At 41.7% G+C, this 16,739-nt stretch overlaps 1 protein-coding gene across 1 annotated transcript in view; it reads right to left on the bottom strand.

The window, feature by feature from the left end:
- SLX4IP (SLX4 interacting protein) overlaps positions 1-16,739 on the bottom strand; it is a gene marked incomplete at its 3' end in the record, with an annotated part of 187,103 nt that overhangs the window by 77,292 nt on the left and 93,072 nt on the right. The window contains 1 exon segment of the mRNA XM_080813483.1: positions 6,515-6,700. Coding sequence (XP_080669609.1) covers positions 6,515-6,700 — 186 coding nt within the window.

Below are 16,739 nucleotides of genomic sequence, written 5' to 3'. Positions count from 1 at the left end.
AGGAGCTCAATAAATATTAATGAATGAATCTATGAATGAACACAAATGAATGCCGGTAAAGAAAAACCAGAAAAACAGGGGTGGAAGAAACAATGATTAGGTGGCTTCCTAACTAGTTCAACAGCTATAACCACAAGAGCCATGAATGGCTAAAGAGCAACGTGGAGGGAGATGATAAATAACTTCTTCCTTGATCCATATTCTTAGAAGTGACTTGAAAGAAGGTATGAAGATACAGTGTCAACAAAAAAGGTGGATGATATGGCATGGGATGGAATAGTGAATAGTTGGGGTAGCAAAAATGATCTGGCAAAAAAAAACAAAAACAAACAAAAAACCCCCAAACCAAAAAACTGGATCTCTGTGATTCAGAGACACTTAAAATCAGGTTATGAGGATGAGTTAAAGAAAGTAATTAGATCAATCTAACCAAATGGAATTTAGCAAGGGTACATGTAACAGCCAAACTTTGACTCCAAAAAACCAACCATCCAAGCACAGAGGTACCACATTTAGGCAAGAGTCAGCCCTATGAGTGGGCAACATAATGCTGTAGCAGTCAATGATGGCAATTCATTTTAGATTATTTAACAGTAGCAGCTAGAATAACCATTACAATGGCTATGCTTTAAACGTATTTAGTGTTCAATTAGTTTCAATATACACAGTGAGACAAACTATTAGACTAAGAATGACGCTTAAAATCATATTACAGTGAAAAAACATATTACAATGATAAACTGAAAAAAGCAAAATGATTCACTTTTTTAAAAAGAAAACAAAGGATGAAATAATTTTAATAGGACTTTTATTTTTTTTAAGATTTTATTTATTCACTGACAGAGAGAGAGAGAGCACACAAGCAGGGGGAGCAGCAGAGGGAGAAGCAGACTCCCCGCTCAGCAGAGAGCCTGACACAGGACTCAATCCAAGGACCCTAGGATCCTGACCTGAGCTGAAGGCAGACGCTTAACTGACTGAGCCACCTAGGTGCCCCTTAACAGGACGTTTAAAAGTGGAAAAACAATCCTTTTTAGTTCTTTAGGGCTTTAAGAAATAGAGAAGCAGGTGAGAAAACCACATGAGCAAGACTTCCTGATGGGAAAATGATATGCCACGGGAAGAGGTGTGCTCACCACCCAACCCTGGAGATCAAAGCATAAAGCAGGTGAAATGGATAACTGCATAAACTGTTATCACAGATCACTGGTCTAATTGTGAGGAGTGATGAAAATTACACAGGAAAACATGTGCTACTGACTTGCTCCATTTTATCACTTAGCCACTTAAACCACCCAAAGCACCATCGGTTACTGATCTGGAGTGTTTTAGTGAACCCCTAAAGATAGGGGCTTCCTGACCTCAAAAGCCAGAGAACTTATCTTTATTAAGAGACACTTTACCAGGGATGCCCAGGTGGCTCAGTCAGTTAAGCATCTGCCTTCAGCTCAGGTCATGACCCCAAAGTCCTGGAACTGAGCCCCTCAGAGGGCTCCTTGCTCAGCGGGGAGCCTGCTTTTTCCTCTGCCTGCCAGTCCCCCACTTGTGTGCACACTCTCTCTCCCTCTCTCTGACAAATAAATAAAATCTTGAAAAAGAGAGAGAGAGACACTTTAACAAAGAAAGCTTGGACTTTAGAATCAGGCAGGTGAGTGGCCCAGCACTGGTTGTACCTTCTATGGTTGTATGGTCTGGGGCAAGTTTTTCAGCTTCTGCATCTTCACTCTCTTGTCTGTAAAATGGGGTTAGGGCTCCCACAGAGATGCTGTCAGGATTAAATTCAAAGAAAAGAAAATACAGTACAATGACAAACAGGAGTTAAAGAATAAACTGGGAATAGTTAACAAATAATGATACCTTGCTCTGAACCTTAGTATCTCAACTAATGAGCGTCACAAAACTGACCAACACTGCCCAAAAACTTTCTTTGGCGACTGAAAAAAATTTTTTTTAAGATTTTATTTAAAAAAAAAAAGATTTTATTTTTAAGTAATCTCTACACCCAACATAGGGCTCAAACTTACAACCCCTAGATCAAGAGTCACATGCTCTTCCAACTGAGGAAGGCACCCCAGAAATGTTCTTTATCTGTGTTGATATGTTAAGTCACAAGGCCTGAAATGATGCCAGTGACAATTTTGAATTTTATTTCATTCTAATTAATTTAAATTGGTTTATTTGTGATTAATTTATTATTTTACATAGCTCATATAAACTAGTGGCTACCGTACTGGACAGCATAGATACTTCCCTAAAGCGACTCCTTGTTGAGAAATCCTGGTTCTATTATTTCAGTGAGAGAATAAAACCAAAAGAGCAAACAATATTGGGAACCCCATACTAGGAAGTGTCCAGTGATGCAAGGGGATTCCCATCCCGCAGGGAATTCCAGAAGCCTCCATAAGCCAGCATGTGAGGGAATGACAGGGACTAACCTGGGAAATTTCTATGAACTTTACCAAGGATGGTGCTGATCCAATAGAACTGTTTTATGTAAAGGTGTTTTCCTCATAAACAGAAAACGAAGCAATAAAAACTGTTACTGCCAATTAGAAGATTAAGAAGTTTAAGTTTCCCTTCACCTCTCACCCCTTTCCCTGTGACCTTGCTCTATCCAATCAGAGAACAGGATTCAAGGAGAATTCTTAAAATTATTATCGCAGCCACAATAATCATTCCTAAGCCCCTGGCTTTCACCAAGAATGAACCTTTAGAGTTTGGTGCTGAATTTCCCTTCCTACTCTGCGCTGCTTCTCAGAGCTCAGGACACAATCCCCTAACTACTCTCATCACTACTTCATCAAGTTTCTACAAAATGAGCAAGAGTTCAAAGGGAATTTTCAAGCAATTCATGCCTAAGGCAGGAAATTGAAATACCAAGTGGAATAGAAGAATGTTAGACAAACACAGGCGAGGTCTGCTGGTGAGAGCCGGACTTTTTTCTCCCCCTGACCCATTTTTAAAGAACTACAAAGAGGAATAAAGGGAGGTGGTTAATTGGTCACAGGACTTGTTTAGAGCCCCATCTACTTTCCTTTTCTAATTGACTGCTGGGAATAACACCCTCTTCAAGGACTGCTCACAGGGGAAACGTGCTGGGACAGGAGACCCACTGATGAAATGGCTTCAGAAGCTGAAGATCATTAATTAAGAATATTGAGAGTGAGGTTGAAAGCTTCGTTGGAACAAGTGGGAGGCACAACTCGGTATCAGCTGCGACCTACACATTAGCAATTAAGCCCTGTGAAGGCTCTCAGTGGAAAGTTACAGCTCCCAGGCATTCCTCCTTGGATGAGTGAAAAGTCTCCTGAGGCGACTGAACTCTGAAGACAGTAGCATTGACCTTACAGCAGTCTCTCCAACATGCACTATTATATATGTACACCCTCGATTCTTGGGATTCGGTGTCTTCCAAGCACCACTACTCACTGCCTGAAACACTGTCTCTTAAAACAGAGCATGCATCCAGTTCACCACGGGTGATTCACAAACACAAACTGCAAAGGCTCATCCCCAGAGTTTTCTGATTTCATAGGCCTGAGGTGGGGCCAGGAATTTGCATTTCTAACAGACTCATGGGTGATGGAGACCATACTGTGAGAAATCACTGGTCTAGAAATAGGGGTTTGCAACCCTGGCAGCGCCTTACAATCACTTGGGGAATTTTTTGAAGATCATGTCCCCATTCTACCCCAGACCAATTAAATTAGATTCTCTCAAGATGGGGCCTGGGTACCAGTATATTTTGAAGGCTCCCTATTTGATGTAATATGCTAGCTGGGTTGAGAACCACAGCAGAAAAGATCACCTTCAAGCTTTCTCAACCTGGAGATTACACACACTCTTACAAACTAGAGACAGGGAAGCAGACCCTGGCATCTGCTGGATTCCACTTACCCCTCGGTGATGATATTTCACTGGTTATTTTTTTCCACCACAAACAAAAGTATAATAATTTTCCTTGTACCAGCAAACCACACATTCTCACTCTCTTTCTCTCTCTCTCTCATTCTCTGTCCAAGAACTCTCTGAAGATTTACTAATTACAGCAACTAAAGATCTGTGAACACTGGTAAGTCTGCTAATCCCCTGAAAATACTGTGGGTAATGAATGAATAAATTCTGAAATGAGAACCCTACAAGATGAATAGCACGGAATGATTCTTAAACATTCAAAACCATCTAACGTCTTCCTTCAATTTCTTTTCTCTTCTCCTCAAATTCATTTTCCTTCTTTGCAAATCAAATTCTGTTTCCTCATCTCTACACATCATTTGCCTGCTTCTAGTCTTCCCTCATTATCTCTGCCTTAAAATGACAAGTATAAAGTTTAGAGTTAGTTATTCTTATGAAATAGTTTTATGATGCCTGCTCCTAATTTAATAAAAAAGGGAACTAAATATTTTTCTTGGTGAGAAGAAAGAAGCTAAATCAAATTATTTTTGGTATGTACCTCCTGATTAACTCTGCCTTGGGCATTAGCCCTCAACAGGAAACCTATTTCCCACCCTGAATTCCTCAAATTAAGGAACCTCCTGGCTAAAATACACCGTGTGTCCTACATCAGTACCTACTGATTAAGTGTGGCAGTGCGGTGTACCTCCAAGTAATAAGGCTAATGAAGAAGGAATATATCATTCATAATCCAGGAGTATGGTTCTCGGGCAAAATCACCATCTTCCACCACCTGTCCACCCCCAATGTGCAATGTCTGGAAACATTTATAGTTGTCACAATTGGCACCTAAGTGGGAGAGAGTACAGAAAAGCTGCTAACATTCTATAATGCACAGAATAGCCCCCAACAAAGAATCACCTGGTCCATATCGTCATTAGTCCCCAACCAGAGAAATCCTGCTCTAGAAATTACTATATGCAGCCAGCTAACATCTCACGCACTGGAGAATTTGCCAGGACCTGAAGCCAGCTAAGAGGAGGAAGAGAGAGAGGGGCGAGTGGTCCAGAGTCAAAGAAGTCCTACAAAATGCCCAGCCAGAAGAGAGGGCTGAGGCTGCTGCTCATCTTGCTAGCTATCTAGAAAAAGAGGGTCCTCTTAGTCTTGACCTTGCCAGACTTTGTCAGTAAGGGCTTTTTTAATATATAGGGTTAAAGGTTTAATTTGGTAAAATAGTTCAATTCCATGATTCATCACCTGACCAAATGACAGACTGCCCCACTCTATGAAGCAGTCTTGTATCACTAATAACTTTCAACAAGACCTAAACCAATGAATGAATGAATGAATGAATGAAAAAAGAAAAGAAACAAAAAAAGGATAAATGCAGGAATTTTGAACAGCTATTTTGAGAAACACACTATACCCTTAGTTTTACAAAAATCTAAATTAGTACTGCCCATTCTCTTGACAGACAATTATCTATTTTTATTTTGGGAAATCTGCATTGGGGTCTTTGCACAGAGGTGGGTGGGGTAGTACTTAAGGACTTTTCTCACACATCATTCATATTATAATGAGATCATGACTATTAGATGCCTATCCTGTGACTACTAAATTTCTAGAAAAATTACACTGACCAACAGAACTGTAAATATCAGATTCAAAAGAATCAGCTTCAAAAGAACATCGTTGTGTTTAGATCTTAGTGACCAAAACAAGTATGGGTGCTAGCTTTTATTTGTGATACTCTTCAGATTTTAAATGCCAAGAGCTTCTTAATGGGTTACTGGAAAACCTAAATTTTAAAAGGGGGTATGCTAAGGACATGCTTAAATGCCTCACTAAATAGTATTTCCATTCTAGGGAGTCACGACAGGGTTCCTTTAAACAGCAAAGCCCACTGAGTTCATCTGAGCGCTCACCTTCTGTTGGGAACAGAAAGGATGCCACTCAAAGACAGATCAGAGAAGAATAAGAAGCAGCTGGACAACATAACTGTCCTTTAGCTGTGGCATAAACTGTCACAGTAACCCCAACTTCTCATTGCCCCTTTCCAATAGAGTTGTATTAATATATTCTTAAGTTTTACCATGTAACATAAACTCATCTCTAAATGATAAATTTTGTAAATATGTCACCAAGAAATGCTACAAAACCTCTACTGAATAGGAATTGTTTATCTCAGGCCTATAATGTTCGGTGCCCTAATGCTTCAGAGATATTAGATGCTAAAATTTTATTAAAACCATGTCCCTTGAATTTGCTGCCATTATTGATGAGGCAAATTCACACATGTGTTAGCTAATAAAGCAGTCAGACAGGGTTTCATAGGCAGAGAAGAGGCCGAAACGAATCTTTTTTGCCAAAGAGAAAGTGCCCCAACTGTGGAAAATGATATGGATATCTAAGGTAGCCCCCACAAGCCAAAACTGTAAATAAGGTTAGCCCCTCACATGGTTCCATGGTCTGAGTACACATTACAACATTTCAAACCAAACACTCATTTCACTAGAGGGATTCATGCCAGCTGGCACAGCACTGCTGACCAAAAGTGAAAAATGAGCCTGAATTCTCCCGCTCTGTAAAACTCCGCACACTTGTAGCAGGAGCCCCTTACCAGAAGAGGGCAATGGCGGCCCCAAGGGCATGCCTTCAAGCTGTGACAGCTACCTCCAGGCCAGGTATCACCTGCCAAGGGAGTCAGACCCAGGCAATGGGTTGCAGAACTGCTGGCTTCTGAGTATCTTGCAGGCAAAGACCAGCCCCTTTGCCTTTCCGTTTTCTGGAATGAATTAACAGGCAGCTGCAAGACAAAATCATTCCAATATTTCCAATTGATGATGGAGAACTATTGCTTACTGCAACCCAACCAACACATTTTAAAGTTATCCTCTCTCCCTGGTCATACCAGCCACAAAACTCTTCCCACTCCAAAAACAAGAAGCTCTGTTAAAGATCTCCAAAGAGCGAATATTATATAAATAATACATTAGAAGTCTGCAACTGAGAGGAACTGTAAGAGTCATCCTAAATTCTGATTCACGTTCTCTTGTAGTACCCAAGCTTTTCAGACCCCTATGCTGGAGTCTCAATTCTGCAATCCTTTTCTCCCTCATGAGTGTCTCCAAGTTCTTCCTCTCCAGCAGTCCTTTTCCAGCTCAGGGTCTTTGAGCTTTTTTAATTGAAGCATTCCCCAATCTCCTCTCCCTCACAAATGCTTCACTTTGCTTTGCAGGCTTAACTCCATGTTTGCTTTTTAAACAGTTCTAACGAAGGAAAGGCTTTGTTTTGGCTCATCAAATTTCAGGCATAAGCGAGTAGTGAACAGACAGGTGGGAGGGGTGGGGGTAGTATGAAGAGCGATGGGGTGTGAGCACACGCCACACTAGTCAAGTTGCATTACTACCTCCTAGTTTGGGAATTCACAAGCCAAAGAATGAAAGCTCTTAAGTTCACACCTTCACACCTTGACTTCTCCGCCTGTCCAAAATGATACACTCTCCCCAGACCTGCTCCTTTTCCCTGTTCTGGATCAGCCAGCAGCCCCCAACATCTGTCCAGTTCTGAAGCCCTGTCGCCTCCCTTTCCTGACCAGCCATGTGCAACCCATCACCACATCATGTGTCCTTCCCCCGCCTCCCACCATCCTGGCCTCCAGTTCAAGCCACGGCTTCCTCCTGCCTGGCCTTTAACTGTACCAGTCCCCCATGACCCCCTGAGTCAGCTCACCTTCAACCAGCTACCAGACTGTTGCCAGAGTGATCAAGTCTGGCACTGCCTTCACCCCTCCACTCAAGCCAAAAATTTTCTGAAAGGTCTTCAGCTCTCAAAAAAAAAAAAAAAAAAAAAAGACTAAATTCCTTACAGTGGGGGCGCCTGGGTGGCTCAGTGGGTTAAAGCCTCTGCCTTCGGCTCAGGTCATGATCTCAGGGTCCTGGGATCTAGTCTCGAGTCGGGCTCTCTGCTCAGCGGGGAGCCTGCTTACCCCCCTCTCTCTCTCTGCCTACTTGTGATCTCTGTCTGTCAAATAAATAAACTCTTTTTAAAAATAAATCAACAAATAAATTCCTTACAGTGGCCTATAAGTGGCTAGCCATACACCCTTGTTTGCCTTTTAGTCTCATTTCATGTCCTAGTATCCAAACATAACTATTAATAGCACCGCCCCCTTTTGTCCTGATTTCCACAACAACCCATATATATGGTCTCTTTAGCTACAAGTCTCTGTGAGGTCTGGCACCCGCCAGCTTCTCCAGCCTCATGTCAATCCACTGTCTCTGCACTCACTGCTGGCCTTCATTCACTTAATTTTTATTTACTGAACATATACCAGACACCAGCCTTGTGCCAGGAGATGAACACAGAGCAGAGAACAAAAAAGATAGGACCTTGGCTCTGCTGGAAGGCACTCCCCAACCCTGCCTGCACCCAGCTCCCCCTGGGCTCCCACTGGGGCCTTTTATTCAGCCTTGGTTCAATGCCTCTTCCTCTTGGAAACCTGAGGGCTCCAGATCAGGCGTCCCACCCTTCCCCTCGCCAACAGCATCATGTGCCTCTCTTTGAAACAACGGTTCAAGACTGCAACTTTTCCTGCTTCCATGTCAAGATCTGACTACCAGATGCTTCCACGAGATGATGAGGTCTGCATCTATTTTTCGCTAGTTACTAAAGCCCTAATGTTTAGCAGTGCCTGGCCCATCGAAGATGCTCACAAGTGCATTGCAGGAAGGAAGGAAGCATGGAGTGTGCCCCGCTCAACTCTGGGCCGGCTCTCCTTCCTGGGTCCCAGTGTGACCCTGAGGGTGCCTAGAATCTTACAAATCCTCTCCTGATCTCAGCTTCTGGCCCTGTTCACCCCACCCTCCTAGGCTCAAATCTGATCTGTGGGTTCTGGCAAGGAGCAGAAGCCCTCCACCCTCTCACATCACCATCATCTCCTCACCATCATCATCACCCCTTAGCTGAGTACTCTGCACAAACACCCCCATTCCCAGAAAAGGGCTGGAGGAAGGTCTACCTGGAGAACCACTATCAAAGGAGCAAACCGAGCCAAAATACTGCATCAAAAGCAGGTATTCTGAAATATCATATCTTATGAGGTTTTGAAATACTGAAGTTTCTCCCTCTTGACCAAAAAATATTGCTTGTGGCTTATAAAGGTCCATATTTGGGGGGGGGGGGTCAGTTTCTACCCATTATAGATTATCTCTGAATACCAATTTCAGCTTGGGTACAGCCACTCACCTTGGCGGCAGCAGGGGGGCGGAGGGGGGGAGGATACTAAAAGGATGTGAACCCTTATTCAAAAGGTTGGTTATTTTCACAAAATGACACACCGGTGGGGGTGGCATGAGGTGGGGCTTGGAGACCACTTATAGTTTCTGAAATAACCACACCGTATCCCAGCCCGGAGAGCAAGCTGGCAGGCTGAAGATACCAGAGTCACACCTCCATGAAGGGAGCCCTTCCCTCCCTCCTGTCACCTCCAGAGGACCCTCACATGCACCTCATCGCGAGGGCACTGATGTCAATCAAAAGGCAGATAAAAGTTCCCGTATTTCTTCCACAGCACAGTGGATTACTTAAGTGCTCCCTCAACGTGGCACATACCCACATAACTCTAGAGACCATGCAGTCAACCAGAGAAACATCTGGATGACTCCAAGGAGACCAGGAGTTTACATAAAGGCAGCAAGTACAAACAACTTCCGGGAGGCAATGTCAGAAACTGTTCATTGGCAGCAATGAGAATTAAATGGGACCAAAGGAGGGTATTTATAATGACAGAGGATAAAAGCTGTAAAGAAATCAAAACTCTCTTGAGAATCCTAGGGAGAGACAGCATGCTAATACAGATAGAAAAGCTGCAAAATCTGTTCCTCTCAAATGCCACGTGTTTCCATCTTAAAGCCTCTTCTTGAGGTTTCCTCCCTAGAAATCACTTCTCCCAGACCCCTGGGGAGGCACGTAGCTCTTTTTACTTGGCTGTTTACCTGGAATGCTCCTCTCCGGAAAGGCTCTCTGGCCATCTTATTTAATTTTTTTTTTCCTTAAACTAGGCTCTATACCCCGAGTGGAGCCCAACTTAGGGCTTGAACTCATAACCCTGAGATCAAGACCTGAACTGAGATCAGGAGTCGAACGTTCAATCAACTGAGCCACCCAGGCACCCCTGGCCACCTTGTTTAAACTGGAGCCACCTCTAGTCATTCGCCATCAAACTACCAGATTTTATTTTTTTCATCACACATACCGGTATCTGAAACTATCTTGTGTTTTTCCTTGTGCAATGCCTGTTTTCCCCTCAAATGTCACCTCATAACACCATGAACGTGTCAGTCTCATTCAGCTGAGAACCACTCTGATAAATGGGAAGCAAACACTAAATATTTATTGAATAAATAAAATGTTTGAAAGCAACTAGAGAAACACTGAAGTCATAGAAGACTGAATCCCCTTCTTCCAGCCCACGCCAGATGAGAGAGGCAAAAATAAGACCAGAGAGGACACAGAATATACAATGGTGACCGGTAACATATACATCAAGCCCTGTACAATGAAAGCAGAGAATACACCATCTTTTCAAGCACTAACATTTTCTGTACCTGTCAGTCTAAACTTCCAATTTCCTAAATGAATCTGAACTTCACTGAAAAGGTACAGTAGGCAGCAGGTGGAGAGTGAGGATCTGATCCCACATCAAGACAGCAGTCAAGGTGTAGGGAGAGGTCCAAGCCCAGAACCTGTCTCCTAGGACCCTTCTTACTGTCACATTGCTCAGTGGGCTCTCCATTACGGTCTAAACAGAAAGATACGCTATAACCTAGTTAGCCAGGAACAACATTTAAATATGTATTAATAAGCATGCTCCTTAAGTCACTGACGTACTACTCATTATTAGAAATGTCTCAATATGTGTCTAATATGATAAACTATGTTCATCAGGGTTCTATAATCTCTATTTTTATGTCCAATCCAGCTGCAACACTGGTTGTTATGACTGGTGAAAGTATTTACTAATCACTTCTTATTCTTCCAGTTTAGAATCACTTTAGGAACTAAAAAACTAAAACCTCCCTTTTTAAAAATTTGTTTCAATACCAAAATTCATTACTTTCTCTTTATAATCAAACCAGTTTTTGAAGCAAAATGGAAAAAGGCCTACAGCCTCTACACCAAACCCTTATGCTCATGCCATAAATAATTTATAGAAAGATGGCTGCTTCTCAGCGACAGGCTCAAATTCCCATTTTAATCAAAACTGATTTTGAAATCTATTTCTCAATTTACATGTGGTCAGGGAGCTTCTCCCCATGTGAGCTCTCAGACTCCTTCATGGAAATGGGCACTCTTCCCAAACTCCTAAAACTTCGGGACGTTATTAACCACTGGTAATCATTTTCTTCTACACTCTTAACTTCATCAAAGGTTAACGTCATGGTGGCAGCTTCAGAAGGAAATCAAAAGCTCAAAGCCACAAAACACCAATGGTACCGTGTTTACAGATCTTTCCAAATGTGCAAACAGACCTCACAAACGAAAAAGCTCGAAAATTCAGTGAATCGTCTGAACACACAAACTCATACCAGAAGCATGAAGACTAACCAATAAATGACAGTTCCAACCAGTGTAGTACTGTGCTTCAAAACTCCAAATCTGTGTCTCAGACACTGCTTTGCCTAACTCTGGGGCAGGTAACATAAGAAAGCCTTTGTATGCTATTTTTGTTTCCAAAAAAACAGTCTTTGTTTATCCCCCTGCAAAGCTTTTTGGCAGTTTTTTTGTTTGGTTTTGTTTTTACTACAAAGTGGATTCCTTTAAATATTAAATGAAGCGTCAGCCTATTTGTAACGGCGTCCCAATATGGATTCCTAGAACTTCCGGTAAGCGCCACATTCCAGGGCTGAGTACTGGCTAGGCAGCCAAAGCTACAGCAGAGAAAACCAGAATCTTCACAGTGCCAACTCCTCTGGCTGACTCCCAACTCCTGTCCCATAGGTGGCAGCTCTGGGGGCTGCACATGGTCTTGGACTTCTCCATCAGTAGAGAAATAGAAACAACTGCCATAGGGAGTCTCTTCTGAGGGCCGACTGAAAAAGCTTCCTGCACTCATGAAATTCTCCCGGCAACAAGGATAATGCTAATTTTAGCCTAAGCTGGTTTCTATCCAGGTGGACTAGAATTGAAAACAACACTTCACATGATAGCAGTTATGGAATAGGGTCCTTGAATTCTTAAACAGGGTCCTTGAATTTTCAATGATTTGCTGTTCCTTCTTTCCTAGTGATATGAAATTCTAACAAAACTAGTATTTGATTAAAAAAAAAAAAGTGATGAGAATGAGTTTCCAACAGTGAGCCATTTATTTTATCTTCTTCTACCATAAGGCTAAAGAACAAAATATATGATGGGATTATAAAAATTAAATAACTCATCACCATGAGAGGAAAATTATATCCACATATTCCACCTGAAACTGGACTTGTAATAAAAGAAAAGCAGTGGACAATATCTGAATCTTTTTGTTAGACACCATCCTAAACTTATAATTACAAAGCAAAAGACTCAAATCCATCTGAATAAATCACTGATGAATCATGTATTTTCCTTACACAGATCAAAATGAAATTTTTAATACTGCCACATTTGTAAGTCACACACACGAAGGGAAACCTCCAGGGGTCTCTGACAGCCTCTTAACTTTGAGCTGGGCTGCATTTGGTCACATAGTTTGAGGGTATCTGAGATGTTTGCATCCATGTTCAGAAGGAAAATCCCAAACTACAAAAACATCAAACATGACCAAACATGTTCAGTGACTCTGGCTGGGTATGGGTCTTCACGTGGATTCAAGGGGTTTGTCTTCTGGGTCTTTGGATGGCGGCTGACAAGTCTAGGCCCTCCTCTCTCGTCCTGATACAAACGGAGAAAGACTCAAAGCTCACTCTAAAGATCTAGTCTATTACAATAACACACATTCCCAGGAGTTTAAAGAAAAGAAAAAAAAAAAAGAAAAATCTACAAGTACAGCAAGGCCAATGAGGCCAGTGATACTTAAGGCCCCAAACCCTTTAACTGTTCCAGGTAACATAAGTAACATTATTTTTTACTTCATAAATGTTAGCTGGTGCATTTGCTATTACTCATGAGTATCAGATGGAGAGGGGAAAAAAAGGAGCAAGAGGATGACTGATTATGGAAGGTACAAATCCCACTTCAATAATTCAATCGCACCATGAAAGTTAACTATGTTTCGAAAATGATGTTTGCCAAACCAATGTCATGTTCCCACGAAGGATCCAGTTCTTGTAATAAGCACAAAGCTTTTAAAAATTGCTCTGATGTTCTTTTTTTTAAAAAGATTTTTATTTGTTTATTTATTTGAGAGAGAGAGCGGCTTGATCTCATGACCCTGAGATCATGACCTGAGCTGAAACCAAGATTCCTACGTTTAACCGACTAAGCCACCCCACCCAGGTGCCCCATCTTTCGTTCTGATACAATTTCAAACTTCAGAAAAATTGTGAGAACAGTAAAATGTTGGAGAATTTCTTAAAAACACATTTTGATTTATTTCCTATGAACTTCAAACTATTTTTTAATTAGCTTCAAAAGTTAAAAATAATACTAATTCTACTCTTAACTGGTAAATGGTTGCACAATACCCATAATGATCAATTATCTGGAGAAGGTAGAACCACCAGGTCTGTCAATGTTTTCATTTTTTTTTTGTTTTAACTGGAACATGCAAGCAAGAGGATGACGTTTGTGAGCCACTCCCAGGGGCGCACAGATAAGGTAGGCTAGCTGTGATGTGCCAGCCATGCCTATGGTGGTACAGAGGCACCAGCTGCCCCTCCACCATTTCTTCCCCAAATGAAAACGCAGAATGAAATGCAAAAGAAAAGGCATTATTATATTAACGGATAACCTTAAATGTGTGTCAATCTCTTTTTTCTCCCCCCAGTAAAGAAATCACTGACAAACTCGGGTCCTTTATTCCTGATAACAACTTATCTAAAACACAACGCACTATTAGGAAATCTTGAACTAGAACCTTTAATAGAAGCGGTAATTTTGGATTTATAAATTATTCTTCCTCATTAACTGAGTCCAAGAGAGCCTTATGAGAATACCCTGAAGAAATAGTTTTGAGTGCAAGCAAGTACCCTAAAACAATGGAAAGCAAGAAAGCATTTCCAAAGGCTGAAGGGTATGTTCCACATGCTTTGTTAAAAATATCTTCCTTGGGGACAGAATAAATTTTTAGGGCAAGAAGTAACAGGGTTGATATTAAACAAAATGAGATGATTCCATAGAGAAATTCAACACCTGGCTTTACAAGAGAGTTTATGTTTGTATCATCAAACCACTGTGCACACTACCAACCTCTGGCTGATAAAACATGACAGTAGTCCTTTGACTAGACCTCTCTGCCCTTTTCTCTTGTGTCTACTATACTTGCCAGCATTTCCCTTTTTATTTCCAAATCTATGACTACAGTTATTAAAAAATGTACTCAAATGATAGATTAGAATCCTCACGAGAAAGCTGGCCTTTCTAGTAATACTGTGGGTTCTGGAGGGTTGGGATTTTGTCTGTGTTGGCTTTTCTAACGCCAGCACTTAGCACAGGGTCTGGGTCACGATATATATCTGTTAAGTAATGAATGAACCAGGAAAATACTGATTGATGTGTGATCATTATGATCAGAGAACAATTTCATCAGCAGAAATGACATATCTCAAAGGGCACTGTGCTTCAGAGGCCATACTGGGTTGCATGGTGGCCTCCCCACTGTGTGTGTCGTAATCGCTAGAACCTGTGAATGTATTTAGAAAAAAAAGATCTTTGCAGGTGTTATTAAGGATCTTGAGATGAAGAGATCATCCTGGATTATCCAGATGGGTCCTAATCCAATCATAAGTGTCCTCACAAAAGACACACAGAGAAGACAAACACACAGATGAGAAGGTGATGTAAAGACAAAGCAAGGGATGCAGTCAGAAAATCAGGAAGCTGGCACCTATCAGAAGCTGGGAGAGGCAGAGAATGGCTTCGCCCCTAGAGCCTCCAGAGGAAGCAAGGCCCTGCCAACTTCAGACTTGGTTTCAGATACCTGGCTTCCCAAACTGTGAGAGAATAAACTTCTATTGTCTTAAGTAACCAAGTTGAAAGTAATGTGTTAAGGTGGCCTAGGAAACTAATATAGAGGCCTACTAAAACTATCTCGGAAGATCAAAAATAATTCGATGGAAACAATACCTGAATGGCAATCTTGAAGACGTATTTCAAACAGCCAGCATTTGTTAGTTTGCTTACCATTTCCAAAGTCACCTGTTATGCTTAAACAGTATTAACTGTATTTGCTGATGAATTATACCCTGGCCCATTGCAAAAAGGATTAAGGCAGTTGACAAACAGTTGCCATACACCTGCTTGAAAACTACCACTTTGTGCTTTGCTAAACAAAAGTAGAAATAATGTTCTTTCGCAATTATAATTTTATCACCTGAATAAACATCTAGCATACTGACTAGACGTCTCCAGGTAGATAGCCAGAGAAAAGCCTTCAGCCTAAGGGGACAGCATGAACAAATGCAGAGGTGTGAAAGGACACAGTGATGCTAAAACATGCAGGAGGGTGTGGAGGAGAAGACAAGCTTCTACATGTAGGTGAAGATGAACAGGACCTACCCGTGGGCCCAGCAAGGAGCAGGGGAGAGGACTTCAAGCGGCAGTGAGACCCTTTTGATGCTCAGCTCCAGGGAAATGCTGGCAAAGAAGCAGTGACCACAAAACCCCTACATCCACAACCCTTATTCAGGAAGTTACTAGAAGTTTGTCCCACCAAACAAATATGAAGTGGAAGGAGTAAGGGAAGAGAAAGAGGATCTAACACAGGAGAGGGGTGAGGAGAAATCGAGGATGATGCTTGTGTACTGAGTCTCAAATGCAGCCTGGAAAGCAGGATAACATCTCTGGGAAGAAACAAAGAAATGTACCAATAATATACCCAAGAGGGTTGACTGTGGGAAAATATTCTTTGGAAGGACTTTACAGTGCCTTTGGATAATTTCGGGGGAAAAAGTGATAGAAATAAAGAAAACTGTAACTAACATACAGAAGCAACTCTAAATTCCAGGAAACACAACATATTTTAACACTAAGAAAATATCCATGGTATAGTTTGGTACAGCAGTGAAAATACTTGTACAGTTACAGTAATATAAACACCAAAGCCAGAGTTAGCTAAACAGCGTGATACAACTACAGAGGACACAGTACAAGTTTCTATGAGGGTCAGTGGGAAGCAAGAGGTATAAGAGTGCCAGTTCCCATCTACAGAAGTACATAGATAATGTCGAAATTTGGCAAATCAAGAAATTAAATATGAACAGCTAAAAAGAAGTATCTTCTGAGATACAGGATTTCGAGATGAGGAGGAGTGGGGGCCAGGGATCTGCTACTTTTCATTAAAGTCCCTGCAGTACTGTTTCACATGTGAAACTGGTAACATATAAAAAAGGGTAATAAATATATACACCAACTATCAAGACAACACACTTGAAAGAAAAAGACTGGACAAGAATGTAAAGCTTTTCTTTCATTTTCCCCCTTTCATGATTCCCGTTTTAAATAATGTGCTAGGGACTTCTAATCATACAGTATGAATGTACACACACGTGCATGCGTGTGCGCACAGACACACCCACACAGGTAATTCACAAACATCACCAGGCTCCGCCAGGCAGGGTGGCTGCGAGAAGGGAGAAAGGGCGAAGTGGCCACTAGAGAGTCTGACATCAGAAGGTGCCGCCTGGACCCAAGACAGAGGCGAC

This window comes from Martes martes (genome assembly GCF_963455335.1).
Source record: "Martes martes genome assembly, chromosome: 9".
NCBI classification, from domain to species: Eukaryota; Metazoa; Chordata; class Mammalia; order Carnivora; family Mustelidae; genus Martes; species Martes martes.
This window is presented reverse-complemented; position numbering and strand designations above follow the sequence as displayed.